This window comes from Cheilinus undulatus, linkage group 7, assembly GCF_018320785.1.
Source record: "Cheilinus undulatus linkage group 7, ASM1832078v1, whole genome shotgun sequence".
Lineage (NCBI taxonomy): Eukaryota > Metazoa > Chordata > Actinopteri > Labriformes > Labridae > Cheilinus > Cheilinus undulatus.
Window position 1 is genome coordinate 34,227,832 of NC_054871.1, and position 23,806 is coordinate 34,251,637.

Below are 23,806 nucleotides of genomic sequence, written 5' to 3' on the forward strand. Positions count from 1 at the left end.
ACATTAAGGAGCAGTGGTGGACTTTCTTGAAATCACTGTGACTTTGTATACAAATTAAATGAGCTGGTAAGTTATCGAATCTATCTCTCTGTTTACTGAATGCATTGACTTGTATGGAATCAGAGCAAACGGAATCTTACGCCCACCTTCAGTTTCAGAGTTAGGCGGCCTATAAACACCTGTCCTCACGCATCTGCAACATACACACAAGAAATTTGTAACCATCAGTATGCACTTAGAAAATGTGCAAATATACAAATGCAAGCACAAGAGTTGAGTGGGTTGCTCCTTTGGACCAGACATCAGTGATTTTCTCTTTTGGATATACAGTATACTATGTTACATGAAGTTTAGATTTAAAAAGTTAAAAAAGCATCATTGTACAATAAGACATCAAATCTGTCAGTCTGTGGAGCTCTTGTTTTTAATTTTGATGGCAGCTGAGAAAAACTCTTACACCCACTATAGGTGACAGAGTCAGGTGGCCTGAAAGGGTTCTCATGCATCTGCAACATAAGAGTGAGCAAAGAGTAATGCAAGCTGATTTTGTACTTACTAGAAATAGCATGTATCAATGCAGAACAGCTAAATGAGTTGCTGTTTTGGTGTGGTCGGGCTTTTTTTCCAGCACCGACATCAGTGAGTTTACATTTCTTCTTAAGTGATGTCAAAGGCTCAAATGTCTTTATAAAGGTCATGTCCTTTCTGTTTCATACAGGTGCATCTTAAAAAAGTTAGACTAAAAATGTAATAGTTTAATTTTTCTGTGATTGAATTCAAAAGTCAAACTTCCATATATTGTAGATGCATCTAATGCAAAGTGAAATATTTCATTTTTTTACATTTTAATCTTGATGATTACAGGTTTCAGTTGTAGATATTTAAATTCTATATACAATCTTGTATTATAATTATAGTTTATTTTAATTTTTTACCTGCTTAAACATTTTAATATAATTGAAGTTTCTCCCTAAATGAATTTATGAATGACCTGCATACACCTTTTTAACTGCCTGAAATATGTAACTTTTGAAAGTTTGTGAGTCCAATATTTTATTCTTTCTTCAAAAGTATCGGTATCAGTATTAGTATCGATAAAAGTACATTAAAAAGTATCGGTATCGTCACGAATTAAGAAACATCGCCCATCTCTACTGGCCAGTCAAACAAAGTAATACCATGAGCAGCAAACCACTCCTAGTTGACGGTTGCCATGACTCTGGTCTTGAAAAAGCACAATGGACCAACACCTGCAGATTACATGGTACCCCAAACCATTACTGGCTGTGGAAACTGAAAACACACACTTCAAGCCCCTTGGATTCTGTGCTTTCTGTTCTTCTGCCCGACTCTGGAACCTTGATTTCCTTGATCAGCCTCAGTCCACTCCTCGTAAAGCTCCCCAAAGTTCTTAAATCTACTTTTTTTGACAATCCTCTGAAGGCTGACCTAATCCCTGTTGCTTGTGCACCTTTTCTTACCACACCTTTCCCTTCCAGTCAACTTTCCATGAATATGTGCTTTGATACAGTCTCTGAGGACAGCCAGCCTGCCTGTGGCTTACCCTCCTTGTGGAGGATGACAGTGATTGTCGGCAGTCTTCCTCATGATTGTGGTTGTGTGTGCTGAACCAGAGCAAGGGAATACAGACTCAGGAAACATTTGCTGATTGGGCATTTTCTCAATATTCTAGAGAGGTCTGGCTGCAGACTGTTCATCTTTGACAGCCATTCTCACAGACCATTCATCTTAGAGACCGTTTATCTCAGATGAGAAGCGCTGTAATTTGCTGTAATAAAGTAGTTAGACAAACGGTGGCTAACTTTAGCTTTGTAGCTCAAGCTAAAGATAACATAGCTATTAATGTTACTGGATAAGCCAATGTAGCTAAGTTAGCTTTAGCAATGTGAGCTTTAGCAAACATAGCTAAAGCTAGCATAGCTGTGTAGATAATGAACCTACATAACTTTCACAATGGGAGATTTAGCAAACATAGCTAAAGCTAACTTGACTATGTAGATAATGAACCTATGTAGCTTTTGCATTGTGAGATTTAGCAAGGGTAGATAAAGCTAATGTAGCCATATAGATAATAGCTTACATAGCTTTTGCAATGTGCTTTAGCAAACATTGCGGAAGCCAATGCAGCTACATGGATAATGTACCTAGGTAGCTTATCTGGCTGCTTTGTGAGCTTTGCTTTAGCTTGGTTAGCTATGTAGTTCCACTAGCTATGTACCTTGCTTAGCTAGATAGCTAACCAGAGCTACAACAGAGCCATGTAAGCTACGTTTGCTACGCTAGAATGTTTTCATGGAGGACGAGGTTTTTACCTGTAAGCAGACTGTTTACTCAGGTTTATTTAATGTTTTGTAATCAGGTTTTGCAGGTCAGATTTTTAACTTTTAACTTATTGTCTCCTAACCGTTAACTTAACTCTTACCCTCACCCTAAATAGAAGTTTAATTTGATTTAATTTAGAAAGTTTTAGTGTGTGTTTTCGTTCTGAGATACAGTATATGCCGTGTCAGATTATGAGCGGCAGCCAGAATATCTTGCAATATTCTAACATTTTGAAGAAGTGGATTTTTTAATTTTTGTAAGCTGCTGGCCATTATCATCAAGATTTTTAAAAGTCTTGAAATGTTTCACTTTGTATGAGATGAATCTAGAATTTATGGAAGTCTGCCTTTTTGAATTACTTCATATTAAATAAATGAACTTTTACATGATATTCTAATTTTTTGAGATGCACCTGTAAGATAAATGTAAAAAGATCAGAGAGCATGAAGGAACTCTCCTGGTCTACTGAAACTCCTGTTTGCCCTAATTTTGATTGTATCTGAGAAAAGGAATTGTACACCCACACTAGGAATTGTAGTCAGCTGGCCCAAAGATCACAGATACAGTTGCAATTCATCTGCAGAATAGCCAGATTAAAGAGAGATAACAGTAATCTGCACACAGAATCTCCAAAAACAAACGCAGAGATGCACAGAGCATATTCATTCTGCATCCCTCTGTTGCTCGCAGCTCTTTTTTATTCCCTTAACAACAATTTTGGGCAACATACACGTGCACACACACACATGCACACACACTGATAGACTGTCGATCTGTGTGGGGAATGACTCACCTCCTCCACCTGGAGTAGAGCCAAGCCTTTCTCGCCTCCTCCCCCTTCATCTGTGTGAGCCCTTCACTTCACTCACTCCAGCTCCACTATGGAAGCATTTCAATCATTCAAATTAGCTGTAATCACAGCCAAAGGCACTGAGTGGGAATGGCAGCACGTCACTCTGCATACTCGAGAACACTTAATACATTGATTTTATATTGAGCATGCTGTGTTTGAAAAAAAAAGAAAGAGAGAGGAGGGGAGCTGGGAAGGAAATAAATAAGCTATCCAGGCCAAGCCTCCTCTGCCACGCATGTTTCAGAGACAAAGGATGGAAGCGGGAAGAGAGGCCAGCTTTATAATGAGCGGCGCTATAAGACTCCTTTCAAATCTTCAGACCTGACATGTGAGAAGCAGTGCATCAGAGGCACCAGCTGCAGCCTTCACATAATGACACAAATTATTGGCTCGTTAATGGACGGCTTAGCCTTGAGTGTTCAGCCTGCAAACGCCATTCCTGGAGAACAGGGGCACACAGGATCAATCTCGGCCTCCTTGGACGGAGCTGTAAAACACGGGATGCATCCAAAGGACATCTTATCCACATCGCACTCTCCTCTCTCACTCTCTCTCTCTCTTTCCCTTTCCCTCGCTCTAATCCATACTGATCCCTGGAGACTCATATTAGGAGACTCCTACACACACGCCCCTCCCACACCTTCTCCCCCTCACACACACGCCACCCTCAGAACCACTATCTGTCCACCTCCACAGTCGGCCTGTGGACAAACCCAGAATAACAATGTGGTCTTGCCTCTTAAAGGCACACGGCAGCTTTTTGCATCATTATCTCTCAGTTCAAGAGCATGTTACTACATTCATGTAATCCTCATACTATTGATTCTGGGTAGAATGAATTCAAAACCACCACTCAGATATGACTGCAACCTCTGGAATATGTGTTTTCTGAGTGCTTCATGTTTTGCAGGGGGATAAATACTGAACCTTTTTCATAAATAAAATGGAAGGCATCCTATTTGACCATCGATGCATCAAATCTTCAAGCCTCTACAAAGCTGCGGCTCCAGAATAGCAATCACCATCGAACAGAGTCAAGAGCAGGACACATCAGTGAGAGGCTGCAGTCAATGAACCTCTCAGGAGGAGGTACTGGTCCAGACTTGGACTTACATCAGGAAGCTCAAAATAGCTATTTGTTTACAGTGCCCCCTTCTGTTTTATCAATAAAGATTGCATAAATGACATGGCAAAAATAGAAAACAGAAGAAAAACATATTTTGGGATAGACAGTGTGCCTCAGACAACAATCCTGAGTTATAAATAATGAATCCAATGCTGTTGTCTTCCTTCCTGCTTGTTTGTTGATTCATTGATATTAAACTAGTCTAATCAAACATTCTCATAATTTGCAATGAAAGTTTTATTTTTACATGGTATGCATAAAAAGCATTCAGTCTAACATAAACAATCTTTAAACGTGTCTGCAGGCCTGTTTTGCTGGCTCTCATGACTGAAATCAACAGAGAGGCTTGATAGGCCTGATTCTACAATGGAAAACTGTGGTGTTGCACAGGAAGCCGTGAGGTGCTCTTGTGTGTAGGAGGTGCTGAGGTAGAAAAAGGGTAGTTCAAAAGTTAGAGTGCTTACTGCAGCAGTATCTACATCTATTTTTAACCCCACTGTGGTCTTAACTTTCTAATCTCGAATGACTTAACCAAGCAATTTTGGGTCCAGGATCACAAAACAGTTTGTTGCAAGTAAATCTGACTGTATGTCAGATGAGTATCTGTGAACCTAGAAAACAATAATCAAGCTATTTTGTAATTTCCTGATCTTTTCCTGCAAATCTCTAGCCAGTTTGGTTTTAAGCTTGGTTAATTATTGTACTAACTTGCAGAATGTCCTGCCTAGCTTTAGTTTATACTCTAGAAGACTGATAGTATAGTTTTTGATGCACTGGTTGTAAAGGAGCCTGGCTCTCCTCAAAGTTTCTGCCAGTTAAAGAAGGTTTTGTTCTTGTTACTTCAACTTTGCTAAATGTTGGTTAGTGCCATGCACATGATGGATTAATGTTGGATCTTTGTAAATAATATGAGCAAAAATACTGCCTGGATTTGCTCTCTTTGCAAAGTGTCTTGAAATGGCATTCGTCATGAATTGCTACATACAAATAAACTATATGTGTAAGAGTCCTTCAGCCCCTAAAGTTAGACAAACTTCTCTGTGCAGCACATTGCAACTTCAAACGGTCCAGTCAAGAATCAGCACTGCCATCTAATGGACTAAAATGTTACAGCATTGCAAAAGTTCAAACTTCACTGTGATTTACACTCACCAGCTTTCATATATGGCTCTCAAGCATCCTTCCATCATTACTTCTTGTCCAGTTCGGGTCTTAGTGGTTCCCAAATGGTGCACCATGAGGCAAGTCTATAGGTGCAGCATGGAAATTTGTACAACCATACATTATGACTATACATACTGCAACTTATTAAAGAGTTTTTACCATTCTGCATTAGTTTTTGATGTAAATTTAATTTACTCAGTTGAAAATTCAGTTACCAGCCACTGGAGCAGGTAAATAAAATTAAAGTATCTTAACTTAGAAGACAGATTTTGCAAAGTAAACAACGTAAATTCAACCCCTTTTTTCTGCTTGTTCTTGATTACTTTCTGAGCAAATCTAAGCACACCTACACCCTCACTGACCAAAAACACCAGCCTCCTCCTTTGATTCAGTATCATATGAGAGTAGTTCTCCACTGCAACTGGTTTATCTGTTACAGGTGTTTAAACCAATGTCTTGCTGGTCTCAGGTCAAAGAAAGTTAAACAAAGCCTGAATTTTGGCTTGGGACTGCAGAAAATGTGCAAAAGTAGCAGTAGTCCTGATGCAGTATGAGCTCCAGATCAGAATATGTAGAAAACTTTAAGAAGGTCATCACAGGAATCACTCATGGCAGCTACTTCAACAATCCGTTATCTTTTAATCAAAGGTTCTCATGGTAACCACATAATGAACAATAGGAACAATCACATGTACCTGCTTTTATAAAAATAGGTGCTTTCTCTTTGGTTCAACGTTTTTTCATAAGAGAAATAGATTTTGTCAACGCTGATATGAAGATCCACTACAGCTCCTGTTTAACTCTCTATCACAGCTGAGGTATGCATCACTGTGATGTGACTGAAGTAGGTTGTACTGTAGTTGCCATAGTTAATACGCAGCTACGCTGACATCTGAAAAGTCCTCATCAAACCTTGTTAAGGCTGTTTCTGAAAACTTTAAAAGCACGTTTCCTCACTTATTAGCGTAGCAAGTATTCCTCGTCCCTGTAACATATCCATTTACCCATTATAAAATTCAAGAAGAGCTCATAATGTTCATTTTCACTAAGTGAGGAAAAGATCTAAAATTGCTCTTTATAGAATCAGATAGCATAGTGTTTTTGCGGTTAATGTGATGTTATATAACTTAAATGAGAAGTGATACAACTCTGCCATGAAAAAATGCTAGTTGATTATTTCAGCTCTAATTCTTATGTGTCACAATTGCAAATCTCACTCTAGTGTCTGGTTTCATAATATCAACCACTGACCACCAGATGCAGCAGGGATATGTGACTCTAGCTAAATGTTCTTGATGATTAGCAAACATCCATGACCTTTGGCACCCTCAACAGTAAAAGCTTAATTATACTACAGAAAATTAAAGTTTCTCTTTTCACAGGTGCAGAATCTGAATTTGCAGTGCAGGCAAATTCATTTTCTGTTCTATGAAGATCAAATGTGTACAAAAAGTACTAACTGATTTTTTTTATGTAACAGACATGACTATTTATATAACAAAAATGTCTTTCTAAAAGGAGAGTGAATCTCTGTGTTCACACTGATGAGACAGCACTTCTCATCTTATTTATAATTCATGTTTCAAACTTTTTTATACTTGTGTGATTTGAATTATGGGTACTGATGACACACAGAGTGTTTTACATATTTAGGTTTTTCAGAGATATCTGGACAAATAAACAAAGGATAGGGAAATTATAATCAAACATTCTGCATGTTAACGTGTTGACTGATGTAAACATAGCACAGAAAGTGAGGGCATTTGGGTTTGGTCTGTCATTTCTTTGTTACAACAATGCTTCTTGACAATAAATCTTATACCACTGAAAAGTCTGTTTATTTCCCTTTTAAATGGTGCCACATTTGTAAGGAACAGGCATTTGTGGGATGAGCAGCAAGGCTGAGTATGTTGGTTGAGCTCATGAAAATTTTTCCAAATCTCCTCTCCTCTGTTTGGTGTTTGATGGACTGGATGATTGAAATTTGAAGAAACAAGACATATTGACAATTTAACAATCTATTCATTTAACAAACAGGAGCCTCAGTAGCGTGTGGAAGAACCATACACAGCCACAACAACCTGGCACCTCCTCATGCTGGTCGCCAGCCTGGTCACACACTGCTATGGGATGGCATCAACCTGTTTTTGTCGCGAGTCAGCCTACGTGGTTGTGTTGGTCACTCTGGCATGAAGAGCACTCCCAAGTTGATCCCACAAGTGTTCAATTAGGTCAGGACTGCTGGCAGGCCTTTCCATCCTCTCTACTCCCAAATATCTCTCTGCAGTGATGACAAGCTTGTTTTAGGGAGATGCTGCCCCACAACGTCACACTGCCTCCACCAAAAGATCTCCCCTGATAGGTGCAACACTAAGTATAGCATTCCCCGTGTCTTCTCTGCACTTTGACCTTATGATCCAACTGCCGCAGTTGGAATCAGGGCTCATCACTGAACATGATGTTCCTCTGGCAGTCTCTGATGAACCCTGGTCTATGGGGGCAAGCATTGCCATCTTGGAGGATAGAGTTCATTCCCAGACTGCAAAGATATGGGAATGCCACTGGTTGTAGAATCTCATCTCATCTTCTCTCTGCATTGAGATTGCCTTCAGTGATGACAAGCCTCATTTTTCCAATGAGGGAGATGCCGCTCCAGAACATCACACTGCCTCCACCAAAAGACTCTCTATCAGTGCAGCAATCAGCATAGCATTCTCCACACTTTGACCCTCGGATTCAGCTGCTGGAGAGTGAATCGGGACTCATTGCTGAACATAACATTCCTCTTCATGTTGTTATGAGTTCTTAGATTTTTAAGAAACTGGATGACTTTTTTTCCCCACAAAAAACCCAGTGGAAATTCACCCTGCTCATTTAGGGAAACTTGGTGCACCTGAGGTGGCTGCTCCCAGCTGAGAGCTGTTGGTGATCAGCAGGGCTGGGAAGTTATATAGGGAGCAGGTTGCTGCTCAGATCAGTGGGGTTGTGAGTGTGCGAGGGTCAACATCATCAGTTGATTCTCTGTGTGTTTGAATTTAAAGAAAAGAGAAAACTTTGTTTCAGGGCCTTCTGTTTGTGTGTGAGGGGGAAAATCAAAAATATTTTTATTTTACTCACCCCTTATTTGAAAATGACTCCCACCTATCCTTATTTTGGGTCAGTTTTTTTAGTTCTTCTGTAATTTTGATAGTCTTAGTGGGTGGCACCTTTTAGAAACTCAAGACCCATTTTGATTTGTCCATGTAGTTTTTGTTAGTTTTCCCATTAGCGACTGTTGTTATAAAATTTATATCTTCTTTGGGGGGAAACGTAACAATGTTCAAGTTCCAGTGCACATGTTACCAAACAGGCCTGATGGTGAAGGGCAGTCATGGCAGACTTCCTGGCAGCCTTATGAGATCAACTTATGAATGGATGGACAGACTGAAAGTATAATTCCTCCGTTCTCAGCTGTATCAATTAACAGATCAATGGCTATGGGCCATAACCTGCTATCTGCGTTTTTCATGACTTTAATTCTTTTTTAATAAATGCTTTGCATAAGTGCTACTGGTCACGCTTTTCATCCGTCAGTGGATTTTGCACATTTTAAAACAAAAATAGTGTCAAAAACATGCTGATTGTGGGATATATAGTACTGTGTATATAGTACTATTGACTGAGATCGTTAATAAACCATGTTTTTCCTAAAACAAGGTGCATAACCACAACATACAACTTTATGTCTCCTCCATGACCATAAATCCTTTCACACTTTAGTAGCTTGTGGTGGTTTACCTTGAATGGTCATGACAGCATGGCCAATAATCAAATCTACAAAGCAGCATGGACTGAATGATGTTGGGGCTGATAAAGGACAGCAGGAAGGATGGAGTGGGCATTTCTTATCCCTCCTCCCTCCCTGGCCTTTCCATGAAGTTCTAAAGACTTTTTAAAATTCCAGAGTAGATGCACCTCAGCTGAAACTCTGGGGTTTAGTCACTCTTTAAAAGGTTTGATGGAAGACGACTTGTAAGCATCTAGGTACCACATACCAACCTCTTGGGTCCTCTTCAAGTATATTTGTCATCAGGTTGTATTAATCTGTGAGCCAAAAAACAATTATATTTTCCAGGAAGTGTCCATTACATACTAGGTAGAGATAACTGATGAAGAGATTAATGGGAGCTGAGGAGGAGAGCCAGAGCTGAGGGCTTGGCTGGTAGAGGAGATCATACCTAGGGCTGCATGGTGCTGCAGTGGGTAGCGCTGTTGCCTCAATAAGAGAAGCTTTCCTGGTTCAACCAGCTGTTCTGTGAAGATTTTGAATGTTCACAAAGTCAATGTCTCTGTCCTTAGTACAGCAGCAATGTCATTTTTCTTTAAACCACAAAATGTTTAGGAATAATTATTTCATTCTGACAGAACCAGACAGCCGGTGATACTTCATCTTTTTGCAGAGTAAGTGTAACATGATGTGCTTAATGCAAACTTAATGTTAGCGCACATATAATGAAGCAGAAAGCCTGGTTTAACAGAGAAAATTCACATCCATTTTAGTGGCATACCTGATCTGTTACTGGAGTAAAGAAGACCCAGAATCAATATCACACACATAGAAAGTCAGATCATGCTAATCCTGATATGGTTTTAAAGGTGTCAAAAAATTGTCAGGGTCTCCCCTAGCAAGCTTATTTTAGGCCAGGTATTTTTTAAACCCTGTGTGTAGCCCTGACGAAGTGGTTATTTTATTTAGTTTCTAAACAGCGTAACAATATATGAAGAAAATGTGTGATTTGTCATATAAAATCCATCAAGTTATGGGTCAGAATACAATCATAGTGTCTATAAAACTCCAAACACAGGCTTAATTTGTTTCATGCAAAAAATCAAGAGAAGACTGAATCTCTTTGTGATGCAGTGACGCTCTTTATTCACTAGATGGCAGTGTTGTCTTTGTTGTTGATTTTATTAAATGCAAGAGTTCAATTAAACAAAGAGCTACAGTTTATGCTGAAAATAGATAGGATAAAAGAGTAAATGAAGCGATTTGCTTATGGAACAGGACAAAAGTGGAACAAAGATGAACTAGGCTTTATACAGAAAGAGAAATATTTCAATGCAATGACAGATCAGTCAAGATTTAGGGCTGTTCAGGATTCATAATCGCATCGATCCAGCTACTGTAGTCAGAAATCTTAGTGTAACTGTGGACAAGGTCCCCAGATGTTGTTTTTTTACCGGCGGACACCACCCCATACGCCCTCCCATCCTCACAGACCAACGGACCACCAGAGTCTCCCTGTGAACACACAGAACATTACATTCAAGTCAGCAGTGAATTAATCTCCATTCGTTTTACAAAGTTAGAATTTAACATACTTCTCCTGGTCCGTCCAGCCCCTCAGAGCAGTACGAGTTTTCTTTTGGACAGTTCTCAACTAGAGTGACGTTGACTTCCATGAGAACACGGGACAGACCTTTACTGTTGTAGTTTGTTCTTCCCCAGCCGGAGACTGAGCAGGAACTGGGCAAAGAGCCGTCGTCTTCACCAGCCAGGGCGATGGGCCTGATACTGGGGGTGAATTTTGCATTGGAGCTCAACTGGAAGATGAGGGAGAGGAAGTTGGACGTAAGAAGTAAAAGAGTTATTTCCAGAGAAATATTAAAAGCTGAAATAGAACACTTTTTGTACCTTGAGCAGCATTAAGTCATTTGTTTTGGCAGTTGTGTTGAAGTCTTTACGTGGAAATGTGCTTTCAACGTGAATGTGCACTTTACTGTGACTGTAATTAGTAAATCCCAGGAAGACCTCGTGAGAGCTGGAATAAAGAAAAAAAAAACACTAAACAGAAGTCTTTGCATCATCATTTTTGATCCTTTAATAAAAACACAAATATTTCTTGTCTGCTCCATAATTTTTCATCTTTATGAATTAGCTTGCGTTACTATTTGCACAAAAAATTCGTTAAGGAAATAAGAGTTAGCTTGTTAGCCTTGCTTGTCTTAAACAGTGTTACTTACTTCGCTAGGCAATGTGCAGCAGTCATGACGAAGTCTTCCCTCAGAAGGAAGCCTCCACAGTATGTTTTGTTTCCACCCTGCAGCTGGTTCTTCACCAGCACCATGTAGGGCCTGCTTTGGGGTGGAACCGGTTGACCACCAAAGATTTTCCCTGTATGACCTGAGCAAAAAATGCATTAAAGTCAGCTGGCCAAAGAAAGATAAATATTCTGCTCTCATTTCCATTCAAAAAATGCAAAAACTTGTCCATTAGATGGGAAGGGTTCTATAATTTAGGGGTATCATTTAATTTCATAACTTTGTGTGCATATAAGGAGGGAATGTCTTTGTATTTGTAGACTGAATGAGACGCTAAGGAATGTCAGAGCATAAGCCATGTTAAAAAGTCTGGTAAAAACTGTGGTTCAGTGTTGAAAAAGGTGTAAACTATCACCACCATTCGTTCATTCTGAAACTTATCTTAGATTACAAAACTTAATTAAAATTTAAAATAATGTAGCTTTGTGTAAAAGTGTAAATTAATAGATGTTGTCCGTGCATTTTATATTGTACTTTGTATGTATTATATATCAAAGTACTTATTTTATCTGTGTAAATGCATACATTTTCAAAAGGATGACAGTATCTGACATGAACTCATATTTTTGATGGAAGAACAAACCAGCAACAAATTTAGGTTTATTAATTACGCTAAATATCTGTGTATGTAATCTGTAATATGATTCAGATCCATGTTAGCAATATATTTATAATTTTGTATGACAAAGAATAAGGCTATTTAATATATATATAGATATATATGAATTAAAAAAAACTTTATCATGTAGATGTGTGAACTCATGTTTTTCTTTTGTACATATTTTTATGACTCTTTATTCTTTTTAACATACTGGCAAAATTTTCAATTAAATTTTTTTCTAGCATGCTGAAAAAAGTATTCTCTCATGTTCAGTGAAATAAACATCCAGTAATAACCCTGCATTATCTCTAAAGTTTATAATGCATCAGAAAGCAAACATACCTTGACCACTGAGAGTCAGTACAAGCATCAGAATCATCAGTTTGCTGTTGGTAGTCATGGTGGGATCAGTTCAGCCAGACTTCTGCAGAGCAGTGGTAAACATCACTGATGCATATGGCCTTTAATACTTCCTTCTATTAGAGAGAAGAGGAAGTGTTTGTGCAATTTCTACAAAGGATGTGGCTTGAACCTTATTTACGAATATTTTTCCATTTCCTTCAGAGAAAATCAGAAGTTAGGTTTTCTCAGAACAGGTTGTTATGACCTTAGAGGCCTAGAGGTGGTCCTTGGCCTTGTTTAGCTGTTCTTCATTGCTGCCTCAGTTTTCCGTTGCAGGTAGCTGAGTGGGTTCTTGATTTCCCTTCTGTGCTGCACACTTTAGCAGGCTTTTTAATTTAAGCTCACTCTTCCCTGGTTTGCAGGCTGAGATAAACTTCTGTGATTTGACTCACTGGCACTCACACAAAACACTGCGTGTACACTGATACCCATAGCTGAATAATTATGTGATGATTATTAATTTACAGCATTGTTGTTAAAACTTCCTGACCAGGGTTGTGTCCGAAATCACACACTCGTTTCCTACTCCCTATTCTACATAGTAGGCTGTCTACAGTGGACTACATAGTGGAGTCATCTGTATAATAAGATAAATTACTTTAGAAACCACTTCTACCACAGACATTGACGTCATCACTGTTGCATATTGAAAAGTGTAGCAGCAATGGCTCACAGATATCTATGACAATGGCTGGCGATTGAAAACAGTAGACCATCACTGAGAACTACTAAACTAAACATGCTGTTACAAAAAAATTAAGTTTTGTGACTTTTTGAGAGGGGTGTGGTTGCAGTCCATACATCTCTGCTTTGCAAACTAAATAGTTATGTTATTTTGTTAGCTACTTTAGCTATATATTCTACAGCCCACATTTATAAAGTTTATTTATCTACATTGGCTTATTTGATAACAGCCATTATGTAGGTAGGATAGCTATGCTAGCTTTAGCTAAAGCTAACAAATCTAAAGTGAGTCCCTGTTCACGGATCTTCTTCCTAAACAGGTTTTTGCATAATGATGTACCAGGTTTTACACATATGACCTTTTTCTCTGTTTTATTTAACATGTTGCTTAGTTTGTAATGTTAGCAATGGGCCATGAGTGTAACTGCCTGACTTTGTGAATAAGTTGAATAGAAAATACTTCAATCTCAAACTAGAAATATGTTTTTTCGACAAATTAAGCACTCCTGTGCTGACTCAGACAAAGTGTCAAATGAACAGTCTGTGATCTTGGAGATCACAAACTCAAGTCCTTCTCCCTGTTTGTTATAGTGAGCTGTCTATAGTGGACTATCTAGTGGAGTCATCTGCATAATAAAGAAATGATTCCAGACACCATTCTTCATCCTACAGTGTAGCAGTAACAGCACAACGGTAACAATAGCTGGGGATGGAAAATAAAGGTAGTATTTTACTGAAAACTGGTCCTCAAACTAAAAATGTTATCACAAAATAGACATTGAAGGATAAATAAAATGCACTTTTATAAGAAAAATAATCAAACATATTTTTGTGAAGTATCCTTTGGTTGTGCATTCAGATGATAGTTCCAGTAATGATCATAGAGGAAAAAGCGTTACTTTGTTTTACATCTTTAGAATTTTATTGCAGATTGAAAAGATAAAACAATTGCCAAATCTTTTCTGCCAATTCCACACAGCTTCTGTCAATGACTCTTGTTTTGTGGATTTAAGTCTAAAGAAACAATTTAACAGTGTATTAGTTTAACAAAGAGGAGCCTCAGTAGCTTGTGGAAGAACCGTACACTGCCACAACAGCCTGACACCTCCTCTTCATGCTGGTCACTGGTCACATAAAGTTGTGGGATCATATCCCATTCTTCAACCACCATTTGTTGCTGGTCAGCCAGTGTGGTTGTGTTGGTCACTCTGGCACAAACAGCAAGTTGATCCCACAAGTGTTCAGTGGGGTTGAGGTCAGTACTGCTGGCAGACCATTCCATCCTCTCCACGTCCAAATATCTCTCTGCATTGAGATTTCCTCCAGTGATGACAAGCGTTGTTTTAAGGAGATGCCCCCCTACAACGTCACACCGCCTGCCTCTACCAAAAAATGGTGCAGCACTCAGTATAGCATTCTCCATGTCTTCTCCACACTTTGACCTTTGACCTTTGGGCTCATCACGGAACATAACGTTCCTCCACATGTTCAGGTTCCAGTGCATGTGCTGCTGACACCAGTGCAAACGGGCCTGACGTTGAAGGGCAGTCATGGCAGGCCTCCTGGCAGGCCTATGAGACTTGCTGCATAAAGTCTGTTCCAGATTGTCCAGGCAGAGAGCCGTCAGCCATACCATCCTGCAAACTTTTACTGCAAATCTGTAGAAGACAACCTACTGTACCTAAATGCTGACAGGGTGAGGAAACAGTCTTCTTGGGTTGTCGTCTTCTAGGGACACCCCCTTTGCAGCCTGTCTCTGACATCCCCCATTATATAGAACTTGGCCTGCAGTTTAGAGGCGGTACTAGGGTTCCCTCAAAATAAGGCTGCAACTTGGTTTTGTGAAACACCAGCTTGAAGTTGCCCTATCGCATGGGGCCTATCCAAATCAGTTAAACGTAGCATGCCAATTCTTAGAGCAGACACCTACTGACCACTGTAGCAGGGCCCATGCTTGCAGGTGCTGATAATCCAGATTGGCACCTGGTTGTCAGCACTTGGGGGTACCAGAAGCTCAAAAAAATCAATAGCTACAGCACAGTAAGGTGTTTGGCATTGGCAGAGGAGATTTGGCACATTTTTCATGGGCATAACCCACATACGCAGCTCTGCTGCTCATCCCACAAATGCATGTTCCTTACAAATGTGGCACCATTCAAAAGGGTAATAAACAGGCTTTCCAATGGTATGAGATGTTTTTTGCCAAGACGCATTGCTACAACAATAAAAAACTTATATACCAAACACAAATTGCCTTACTTTTGGTGCTTAGTTTAGAAAATATTGTTCTCTTTTATGAAGGAAGTCTTGGAGGTTTTTGCACATTAGAAATTAATGATAAGAGAGAGTGGGTCTTCATTTCTTTGCAGACTTAAAGTTAGAAATTAGATGTTAGCTAGTCATCATACAATACCACCTTGGACTTGAGATTGTTGTTTTATCAACACACTCTTTGCAAAAAAAAGACAGGCTGACTTAGATGGATGTTCTGTCAGAAGCTTCAACTCATGTTTTAGTTGCTTTCTCGATGAGTTTAATCACATGACCCAACATGAGTCATGATGAACATTTTGTTGCATGAAACTGCTCTGTTACTGACATCAAGAAAACTGTTTCGCAGAACTCATTATGATTAAAAGAAAAGATAGGGATAAAGTGAGATGATAGTGGTTCACAGATTAGCTACTGAGGAAAGCAACAGGAAGCTGAATAAGCTGGGGCAGACTGGGGAGGTGTTTGGCTCACCCCCCAACCACTTCCAGCTACAAGCCTGCGTCAGCACAATATCATGAAGTACGCAATTCTGCACTGCAAAAACTCCAGCTTAGCAAGTGGTTTGATCTAAGGTCAAAAATATCCTTATAGTCATTTTAATCCACATTCAAACATCACAAACATTGATTTTAAGATAGAAAGAGACAAAAATAGGGCCTTAAATACGTGTAATATCTAAAATATCTCCCAGTTACATAATCAAAAATTGATTTTTTATGCTTGAGTTTGTCATCAGTATATTTCACACAGTACTCTGTTTCTTTTTAATTTTTTGTATTTGAGGGCACAACTGAAAAAGAGAAATCAGTGGGTGTCAGTCTGGTTTAGAAGAAGATTAAAATTTGTAGTGTAAATAGCAACACACCAGGTCTCAGGCACACCTAAAACATGCAAAAAAGACCTCCAAAACTACCTGGCCCTATTTGAGATAAGTAATTGCCCCTCCTTGTTTAATCATAAATTACCTCTGATTAACATTTTTGCGAAGCTTATAGTGCTACTTCTCACACCCAGACCTGATTACTGCCAGACCTGATGATCAAGACTTAAATAGAAAAGGGGAAAAAAGAAATGGACATCTATCAGTCTCTGGAAAGGGTTCCAAAGCCCACTCTTAGGCTTTTGAGTTGGGTTTAATGCTCAGCAGACCTGTTGAATGATATGGAGTATAATAAATGCAGAGGGCCTTAGTCACTGAAGGGGTCCTCAGTTATTAACATATCACTACTATACCAGCTGCCAGTTGGTCTCTGTTTTGTTGTCCTGTGTGCAATATGTGCTGAAATGTACGCTTAAGTTCTTATGAATGCCTTCTTGTCCAAATTAATTTAAACTTACATCTCAACCTTTCCTCCTATTAGAGACCTTTAAATCTTTACATTTTTTATCTTTGGAATCTCTAGCAGGTCGAGGCTGTTCTCTAACCACATCCTCTGCTTGAGCTGAGAAGCAGCAAGTTTAAGATTTTATCTTATTTTTGCAGGCTTTTGTAAAGACCCATAGGAAACAAGATTGCACACTCATATTAACACCTTCAACACTTGTCACCACACTTATTAAGCATATTGTATGAAGAAGAAGAGTGTGAGTTGATCCAGACTTAGTGAACAGTACTTCTAAATGCAAAAACAACAACTATTAGTCAGTGTTTCTCAAGCTTTTGTTGCAATAAAAAGAAAAGTATTTTGATATACTCTTTCTAGCTTTATTTAATTTCTATTTTGATATCAGAATTATAGTCAAGATTTAGATTCTCTAAAGATTGAGCAGCAGCTACAGATGGAGCACTAGAAAGAAAAAATTACAGAAGCAAACACAGTCGTCTCACCTCCTACCTTACATGCCAAACTACCAATAAACACAGCAGGAGGCTGTACTGAGGGACCTCACTGGATTTATTGTTGAAATGGAGAGTGCACTCCTGTTGCAGATCACATAGATGATGCAAAAGTAGAAAAACAAATAAATATTATGTGAGAAAAAGTCTGAAAAACCATATATGGAGCATGATAAAAGTGGCCAAACTTTCAATTAGTCACTATGATCTTTTTACTCACATATGAGCAGATAACTGCTGTTTTATGAGAGAAATGTCAGTGGCTTTGAAGGGAAAGACAGAATATAGACATACTGTCTATATGCAAACAATTGCATGTGTTTTAACAGTGCAACAGTAAAAAAGCCATACAATGGGGGGAAACAGTCTGGCAGTGGGGCTGAAGGTGAGTTGATCCAGTCTCTAGATTTAACAGTAAAGGAATCTGCCACTTGCCAGAATGAATATACCCGAGATAAGCCCCACTGTATCAAACTTGATCATATGTTTCATCAGTTTATCTTCATAAAAGTCCATGCTGTAGGTTCAGCAGACTGAATATGTACATAAAGAAGGGGGAATAAGGCATAAGTTCCTGTCCTTATAGTGTCTTTTATTTATGATGTATTTTCATTATATGCTTCAGGTCATTATCTTGCTGAATAATAAATTGTCTCCTAAGCCGTAGTTATCTTGCAGACTGAAGAAGATTGTCCTCCAGGATTTTCCTATATTTTGCCACATTCATTTTACCCTCTACCTTTAAAAACCTTCCAGGGCCTGCTGCCAAGAAGCATCCTCACAGCACAATGCTACCACCACCATGCTTCACAGTGGGGATGGCGTGTTTGTGGTGCTACAAACATAGCGTCTTGTCCGATGGCCAAAAAGCCCCATTTTCATCTCATCAGACCAAAGAACTTTCCTCCACTTGACCATGGAGTCTCCCACATGCCTTTTGGTGAACTCTAGTCAAGATTTCATGAGTTTTCTTCAAGAGTGATTTTCTCTTTGCAGACTCTCTCTCATCTCAGCTGCTGAAGCTTGTAACTCCCTCAGAGTAGTCATAGGTGTGCTGGTGGTCTCTCTCACTAGTCTCCTTCTTAAATAGTCACTCCGTTTGTGAGGAAGGTCTGATCAGCCTGATCAAGGCTGATTTACACATGTGCCATATTCCTTCCATTTCTTTATGATGGATTTAACTGGACCACAGGGATGTTCAGTGTCTTCGAATGTTTTTGTGTCCATCCCCTGACTCAAACTTTTCAATGACCTTGCCTCTGTTGCTTGGAGTGTTCTTTTGTCTTCATGGTGTAATGGTAGCCAGGAATACTGATTAACCAGTGACTGGACCTTCAAGACAAAAGTGTCTTCATACTACAGTCGGTTTAGACACATTCACTACACTCAGATGATCCCCATTTCAATAATTGTGAGACAGCTAGCACCTGGCTGGACCTCTGTAGAATTAGGTCAGTCACTTTAGAAAGTGGAACATAGGCATTAGCTGTGGTGGTTTTCATTTCTCTGGGTTTTATTTTGGTTTAATTGTGGCAATTTCCTGTTCCGCTGTCGTGGTTTTGGTGTCTAACTTCACTGTGCTATCCTTGAGGCTCCCTTCCCCTCTGTGAGTGCTGAGGTTGATTGGCCGCACCTGATTCTAAAATCCTGAGCTACATCACTGTTGGTGTGCCAAAAATAACATTTAAGAAGGCATTTCAAACAACTCAAGCTAACTCTGATATTACACTCCCACTTTTGCTTCCAGCGTTTGCTGCTAGATTATTTTGGGAAGGACCCCGCACCATTATTATGTGTTCATACAGAGCAAGAGATCAGCATCACCAGCAGTGGGACAGATTTCAGGCAAAAAGAAAAAGGCATTTGCAGATGCAGAGACTGTAAAGGCATATGTACGAATATTCAAAATAGTTTGTTTGATTGAACTTATACATTTAAAAGAAAAACACATTTACATGACCTTGACAAGGTCCAAAGCTTTCTAAATCAGAAAGCTGCAGCTGAATGCTTTTTAGCTGCAATGTTTCATTTGTGTCACAAGGAGGCAGTGTTGCCTTTCTTTAATTTAACTCATTCTCAAAGAATACAAAGGTGACAACTAAACACAGAGTGAGCATCAGTTTATTTTTGAAAGATAGTAAATATTAAACAGATTTTTTTTCTCATTGTATCCAGTTAGAAACCGATATGCACAAATCAGTCATTTAATAAACTGTTCTCATGTGGAATATTGTTGGATACACAAAACAGTTGGCTTATTGGTTTAAACCACATTAATCTGTTTTCATGATTGGCCTCTAAGCAGTCAAGTTCTTGGTTCTTCCAGCAAAAAAAATAAAAAAATAAAAAAATAACATGTCACTTCTGACAATTTATGCAAGGCAGCTCATTTAAATTCAATTTGATGACCAAACTTTGAAAGCAGGCTCATTTAAGTCATTAAAGCTTTTTTTCCATATGCAAGCGAGTTTAGCATCAACTGAAAAAATAACTGTGAATCAAAATAGCATGATTTACACAGAAGCTTTCCGAGCACGTTTTACAGTTGCATCGATCCAGCTTTTATAGTCAGGTATCTTGGTGTAAGTACAAAAAAGCAGTGGTCCGTTCTCCCCCTCACGGACTCCAGCGGACACCACCCCGTATGCTTTCCCTTCACACACCAGTGGACCTCCAGAGTCTCCCTAAAAACACAAACACAGTTTTCATTGATTAAGAGTAATGTGAGAACTTTGTTGATTCATGTTATGTAACAAACTGTACGTACCTCTCGTGGTCCAGGTTGTACTTTGGAGCAGTACACCATCCTCTTTTTACACACCTCCTTTTCAATCAGTGTGACATTGACCTCCATGAGGATGGGAGAATTATGTTCGCTGTTAGGTTCGTTTCGTCCCCACCCTGCGACCGAGCAGGACTGTGGCAGATGGCCGTCATCTCCACCCGCGAGGGGAATGGGTTTCACCATTTCACTGTATTTCACCTCGGAGCTCAGCTTTTGGGACAGAGAGATGAAAATATATTTCAAATGCATGACTATCAATTTGAGTTTAGTACAGAGATTTCCTTACCTTAAGAAGCATTACGTCATGTGTGTATTCAGTAGGATTGTAGTCTTTATGTGGGAACGCTTGTTCCACTGACACTTTCTGGACCCCGTTTTGCTCATGAAAATTGTGAAGTCCTAAGAGGACTGTGTAGGACCTGGAAAGAACAAAGAAGCAAAGTAGGCTATGCTAAAAGGTATAATCTAATTAGTTTGTTTTTTTTTTCCTATGGAGAGCAATGTATTTGCAAAGGAAGGAAAATGTGTGGCATTTTTAGCTGGCTGGAAATGAATACTGATGCATCTCTATGACCCTCAAAAACAAACAAAACAATCAACATGAAGATTATTTTATTAACTTATTCATATACAACATGATACAAAGACAACTTTATTTTTCCATAAATGATATGTTTGACTGTTAAAGTTGTCTTATAGGTATCACTAAAAGTGTGTGAGTTGAGTTACTTGTTGGATAAAGCATGTGTGAAAAGTCACCTGTCTTGGCAGTGTGCTGCTGTCATGACAAAGTCCTCGTTCAGAAGGAAGCCTCCGCAGGTCATTTTACTGTCCCACGTCTGCACAAGCACCATGTAAGGCCTGCTGTGTGGTGCAGCCTTTCGTCCTCCAATGATTCTTCCTGCATAAACTATAAAATAGACATACTGAGTTTACATACTGAAATGTATGTGCTCACCAAAGTAGACTTACTGTGTTTCAACATTCGTCTAAATTCACTACCCCATCATGACAACATGAAAACACTGAAAACACTGTAAATTTAGCTCAGGTTCCTCCTCTTTCTCCTCCACATTGCCGAGATGTTTCAACACTGTGACTGGAGTCCACCTGTGTCAACTCAAATTAATCGGACATGATTTGGAAAGGCACACAACTCTCTCCAGAAGCCCTGACAGCTGACAATGCATATCAGAGAAAGACCCTAGCCATGGGGTCAAAGGAACTGCCTGCAGAGCTCAGAGACAGGATTACTGCAAAGTACAGAAGGCTACAAAAGATCAGTTGCACTGAAGGTTCCCAAGAGCACAGTAGCCTCCATGAATCTCAAATGGAAGAAGTCGAGCAAAATCAGGACTCTTCCAAGAGCCGGTCGCCCGGCCAAACTGAGCGATCAAGTGAAGATGCCTTTGTAAGAGACGTCACTCTGACTGAGCTCCAGAGATCCTGTGTGGTGATGGGACATAGTTCCAGAAGGATAACCCTCCCTGCCCTCCCGTGGTTGTCCCATCATCACAAATGATCTCTGAAGCTCAGTCAAAGTGATCATAGGGCTCTTGGTCACCTCTCTTACTAAGGCCTTTCTACTCTGATTGTTACATTTGGCTGGGTGACCCGTTCTTGGAAGAGCCCTGGTTATGCCAGACTTCTTCTTTTTGAGAATAATGTAAGTGTGATATTTCAGTTTTTTATTTCTAACAAATTTGAAAAAAAAAAAAAATCTCTTTAACTTCATCATGATGGGGTACGGAGTGTAGATCAATGAGATTGTTTTTACTCTACTATCAGGCTGGAACATAACAGAATAAAAAAAAAGCGAATGGGGTCTGAGATCTTTCTGAATGTACTGTCTGTATATGTTCTTGGATCGTGTTAAAATATAAAAGTTGAATTTTTTACTAACCTAAAGAAAGCTAGAAAGACAATAAACCACATTTTAAGTAATATTATCATAAAACACATTAAAATATTATTTTCCCTTACATTTTTGTGTTTTTCAAATGACACAAAAACATTTTTATGTGTATTTATGTGTAATGTCTTAGAATATTTACACCCTTGCTTGAAAAGAAAGCAAGTGTTGTAGCTTTCAGTCTGTAGGAATTACCTTCTTTTGTTGTTCTTACATTGTAAAAATTACAACATTCAATAATAAAATTTAGAAATCAACAAATTTATGTTGCTAATAAATTGCTAGTGCACTTACCTTGACTATCAAGAGCCAGCACAAGAATCAGGACTACCAGACAGAAGTGGGCATGCATGATGAGATTGGAGTTTAATGAAGTTCTTGCACATCAATGACACTTTCAGTCTTTGAATGCATCTTTGTAGCTGACAGAAGGAGGTGTGTTTCTTTCTTGCTGATAAAATCAATGTATTTAACCACATTCATGAGGGGGAGGTCTCTGTCAATTTCAAACTTGAAGTGATTCTCTGTACGACTTACCAAATGCTACGTGGCAATATCTGGGTAATAATTAGAATATGGTAAAAATGATGTATTGTTATTAACATCCCTTCAGTATGTACTTTCAGGACATGGTACCTTGCTTTTACATTGCACCCTCCTTTTATTTTGTTTTTACTAAGTATGTGTTGTGATTTTGAGAGTGTTCATTGGGTTTATTACCTCCCCTTGGTTCAATGTATTGCCTTGTTGAAAGAGTTCATATCTGAACCACCATTCAAAGACAGATTTTTACATTAAAGTGAAACAATTTACCCTCATTCTGACCGAATTGTGTTGTTGCTGCCCATTTTTAAACACAGTACCTGAATATGAATGTGCAGATATCATCTGCAAAGAACCTGTTGTAAAGACTTTGTCTTGGAACAAAAATATTAAAAAAAAAAAGACAAAGAAGGAAAAACTAGTCTGAGTTGGTTGTAATATTGTAATGATTCTCTAAAGACTCTGAAAACAGAGGTTCACCATCTCAATGGAAACAGATTCACACACGATTCTGTTTAACAATCCATTCGTAAGGATTTAGGCTCGCAGTTTGCTGCATCTGTGTGGGGCACATCCCTGAGGTGCTTGTGAAATCCAAGGGGGATCTGTTGTGGAGAAAATTGACATCCAATCTTAACGTCTTAACACTTCACCCTTTTTTTAAACAATTCATTTCAATTTGTTCAATTTCTAAAATTCTAAATTCAAATTCATTCAGTTAATTAAAATAGATCAACACAGTTCACTGTGCCATCCACAAATGCAAGTTAAAGCTTTATCATGAAAGGTGGAGGCCTATGTAAACAGGATCCAGAAATGCTGCCTGTCTCTATTGTTGCATTTGTAGCACCAAGACCTTTCTTTTTTTTTTAATCTCCATCAGAATTTCTCTACACATGCAACAGACTCATCCATGAGGTTCTCCAAGCTAGAAAGCTGTAGAAATAGATGTGATTTTGTCCTAGATTTATGACTTGCTTGATTTTTTTGGGAGTGTCCAGAATTACATAAAGTTCAGCCTGTAGTTAATGAACATAGTTCCAGCACTGTAGTAAAAATATTGCTCAGTAATATAAGGAAACTATGGTTCAAAAATACATAAAATGCATAGATATTAGTAAAATCAATATTTTTGCTTGGCTGGCTGGCAAAGGGCGGTCCTGTGTAATTTTCTTTGTGGGGGCCCAAAATCCTGAGCTAC

The 23,806-nt window shown here is 38.9% G+C and overlaps 2 protein-coding genes across 2 annotated transcripts; both read right to left on the minus strand.

The window, feature by feature from the left end:
• Positions 1–10,370: 10,370 nt before the first annotated feature.
• Positions 10,371–12,636, minus strand: LOC121512570 (granzyme G-like). Its single transcript, XM_041791896.1, has 5 exons — positions 12,511–12,636; positions 11,490–11,649; positions 11,161–11,287; positions 10,848–11,069; positions 10,371–10,767 (listed from the first exon to the last, which is right to left on the minus strand). Exons 1-5 carry the CDS (start codon positions 12,566–12,568, stop codon positions 10,609–10,611), a joined length of 726 nt encoding a protein of 241 aa, XP_041647830.1. The 5' UTR covers positions 12,569–12,636; the 3' UTR covers positions 10,371–10,608.
• A 6,848-nt stretch (positions 12,637–19,484) lies between these two features.
• LOC121512396 (granzyme B(G,H)-like) lies at positions 19,485–22,434 on the minus strand. Its single transcript, XM_041791647.1, has 5 exons — positions 22,357–22,434; positions 20,910–21,060; positions 20,437–20,569; positions 20,133–20,360; positions 19,485–20,049 (listed from the first exon to the last, which is right to left on the minus strand). Exons 1-5 carry the CDS (start codon positions 22,412–22,414, stop codon positions 19,879–19,881), a joined length of 741 nt encoding a protein of 246 aa, XP_041647581.1. The 5' UTR covers positions 22,415–22,434; the 3' UTR covers positions 19,485–19,878.
• Between the last annotated feature and the right edge of the window lie 1,372 nt (positions 22,435–23,806).

What these genes read in the sequence shown, in the direction of transcription:
- LOC121512570 (XM_041791896.1), bottom strand. Translation starts at nt 12,568, where the DNA reads ATGACTACCAACAGCAAACTGATGATTCTGATGCTTGTACTGACTCTC. An exon ending in ATGACTTAATGCTGCTCAAG is followed by an intron (nt 11,070 to 11,160) that starts GTACAAAAAGTG and finishes CTCATCTTCCAG; the next exon opens with TTGAGCTCCAATGCAAAATT. An exon ending in GGCTGGACGGACCAGGAGAA is followed by an intron (nt 10,768 to 10,847) that starts GTATGTTAAATT and finishes GTGTGTTCACAG; the next exon opens with GGAGACTCTGGTGGTCCGTT.
- LOC121512396 (XM_041791647.1), bottom strand. Translation starts at nt 22,414, where the DNA reads ATGCATGCCCACTTCTGTCTGGTAGTCCTGATTCTTGTGCTGGCTCTT. An exon ending in GCTGGCTCTTGATAGTCAAG is followed by an intron (nt 21,061 to 22,356) that starts GTAAGTGCACTA and finishes TCTATTTTATAG; the next exon opens with TTTATGCAGGAAGAATCATT. An exon ending in TACAACCTGGACCACGAGAG is followed by an intron (nt 20,050 to 20,132) that starts GTACGTACAGTT and finishes TTGTGTTTTTAG; the next exon opens with GGAGACTCTGGAGGTCCACT.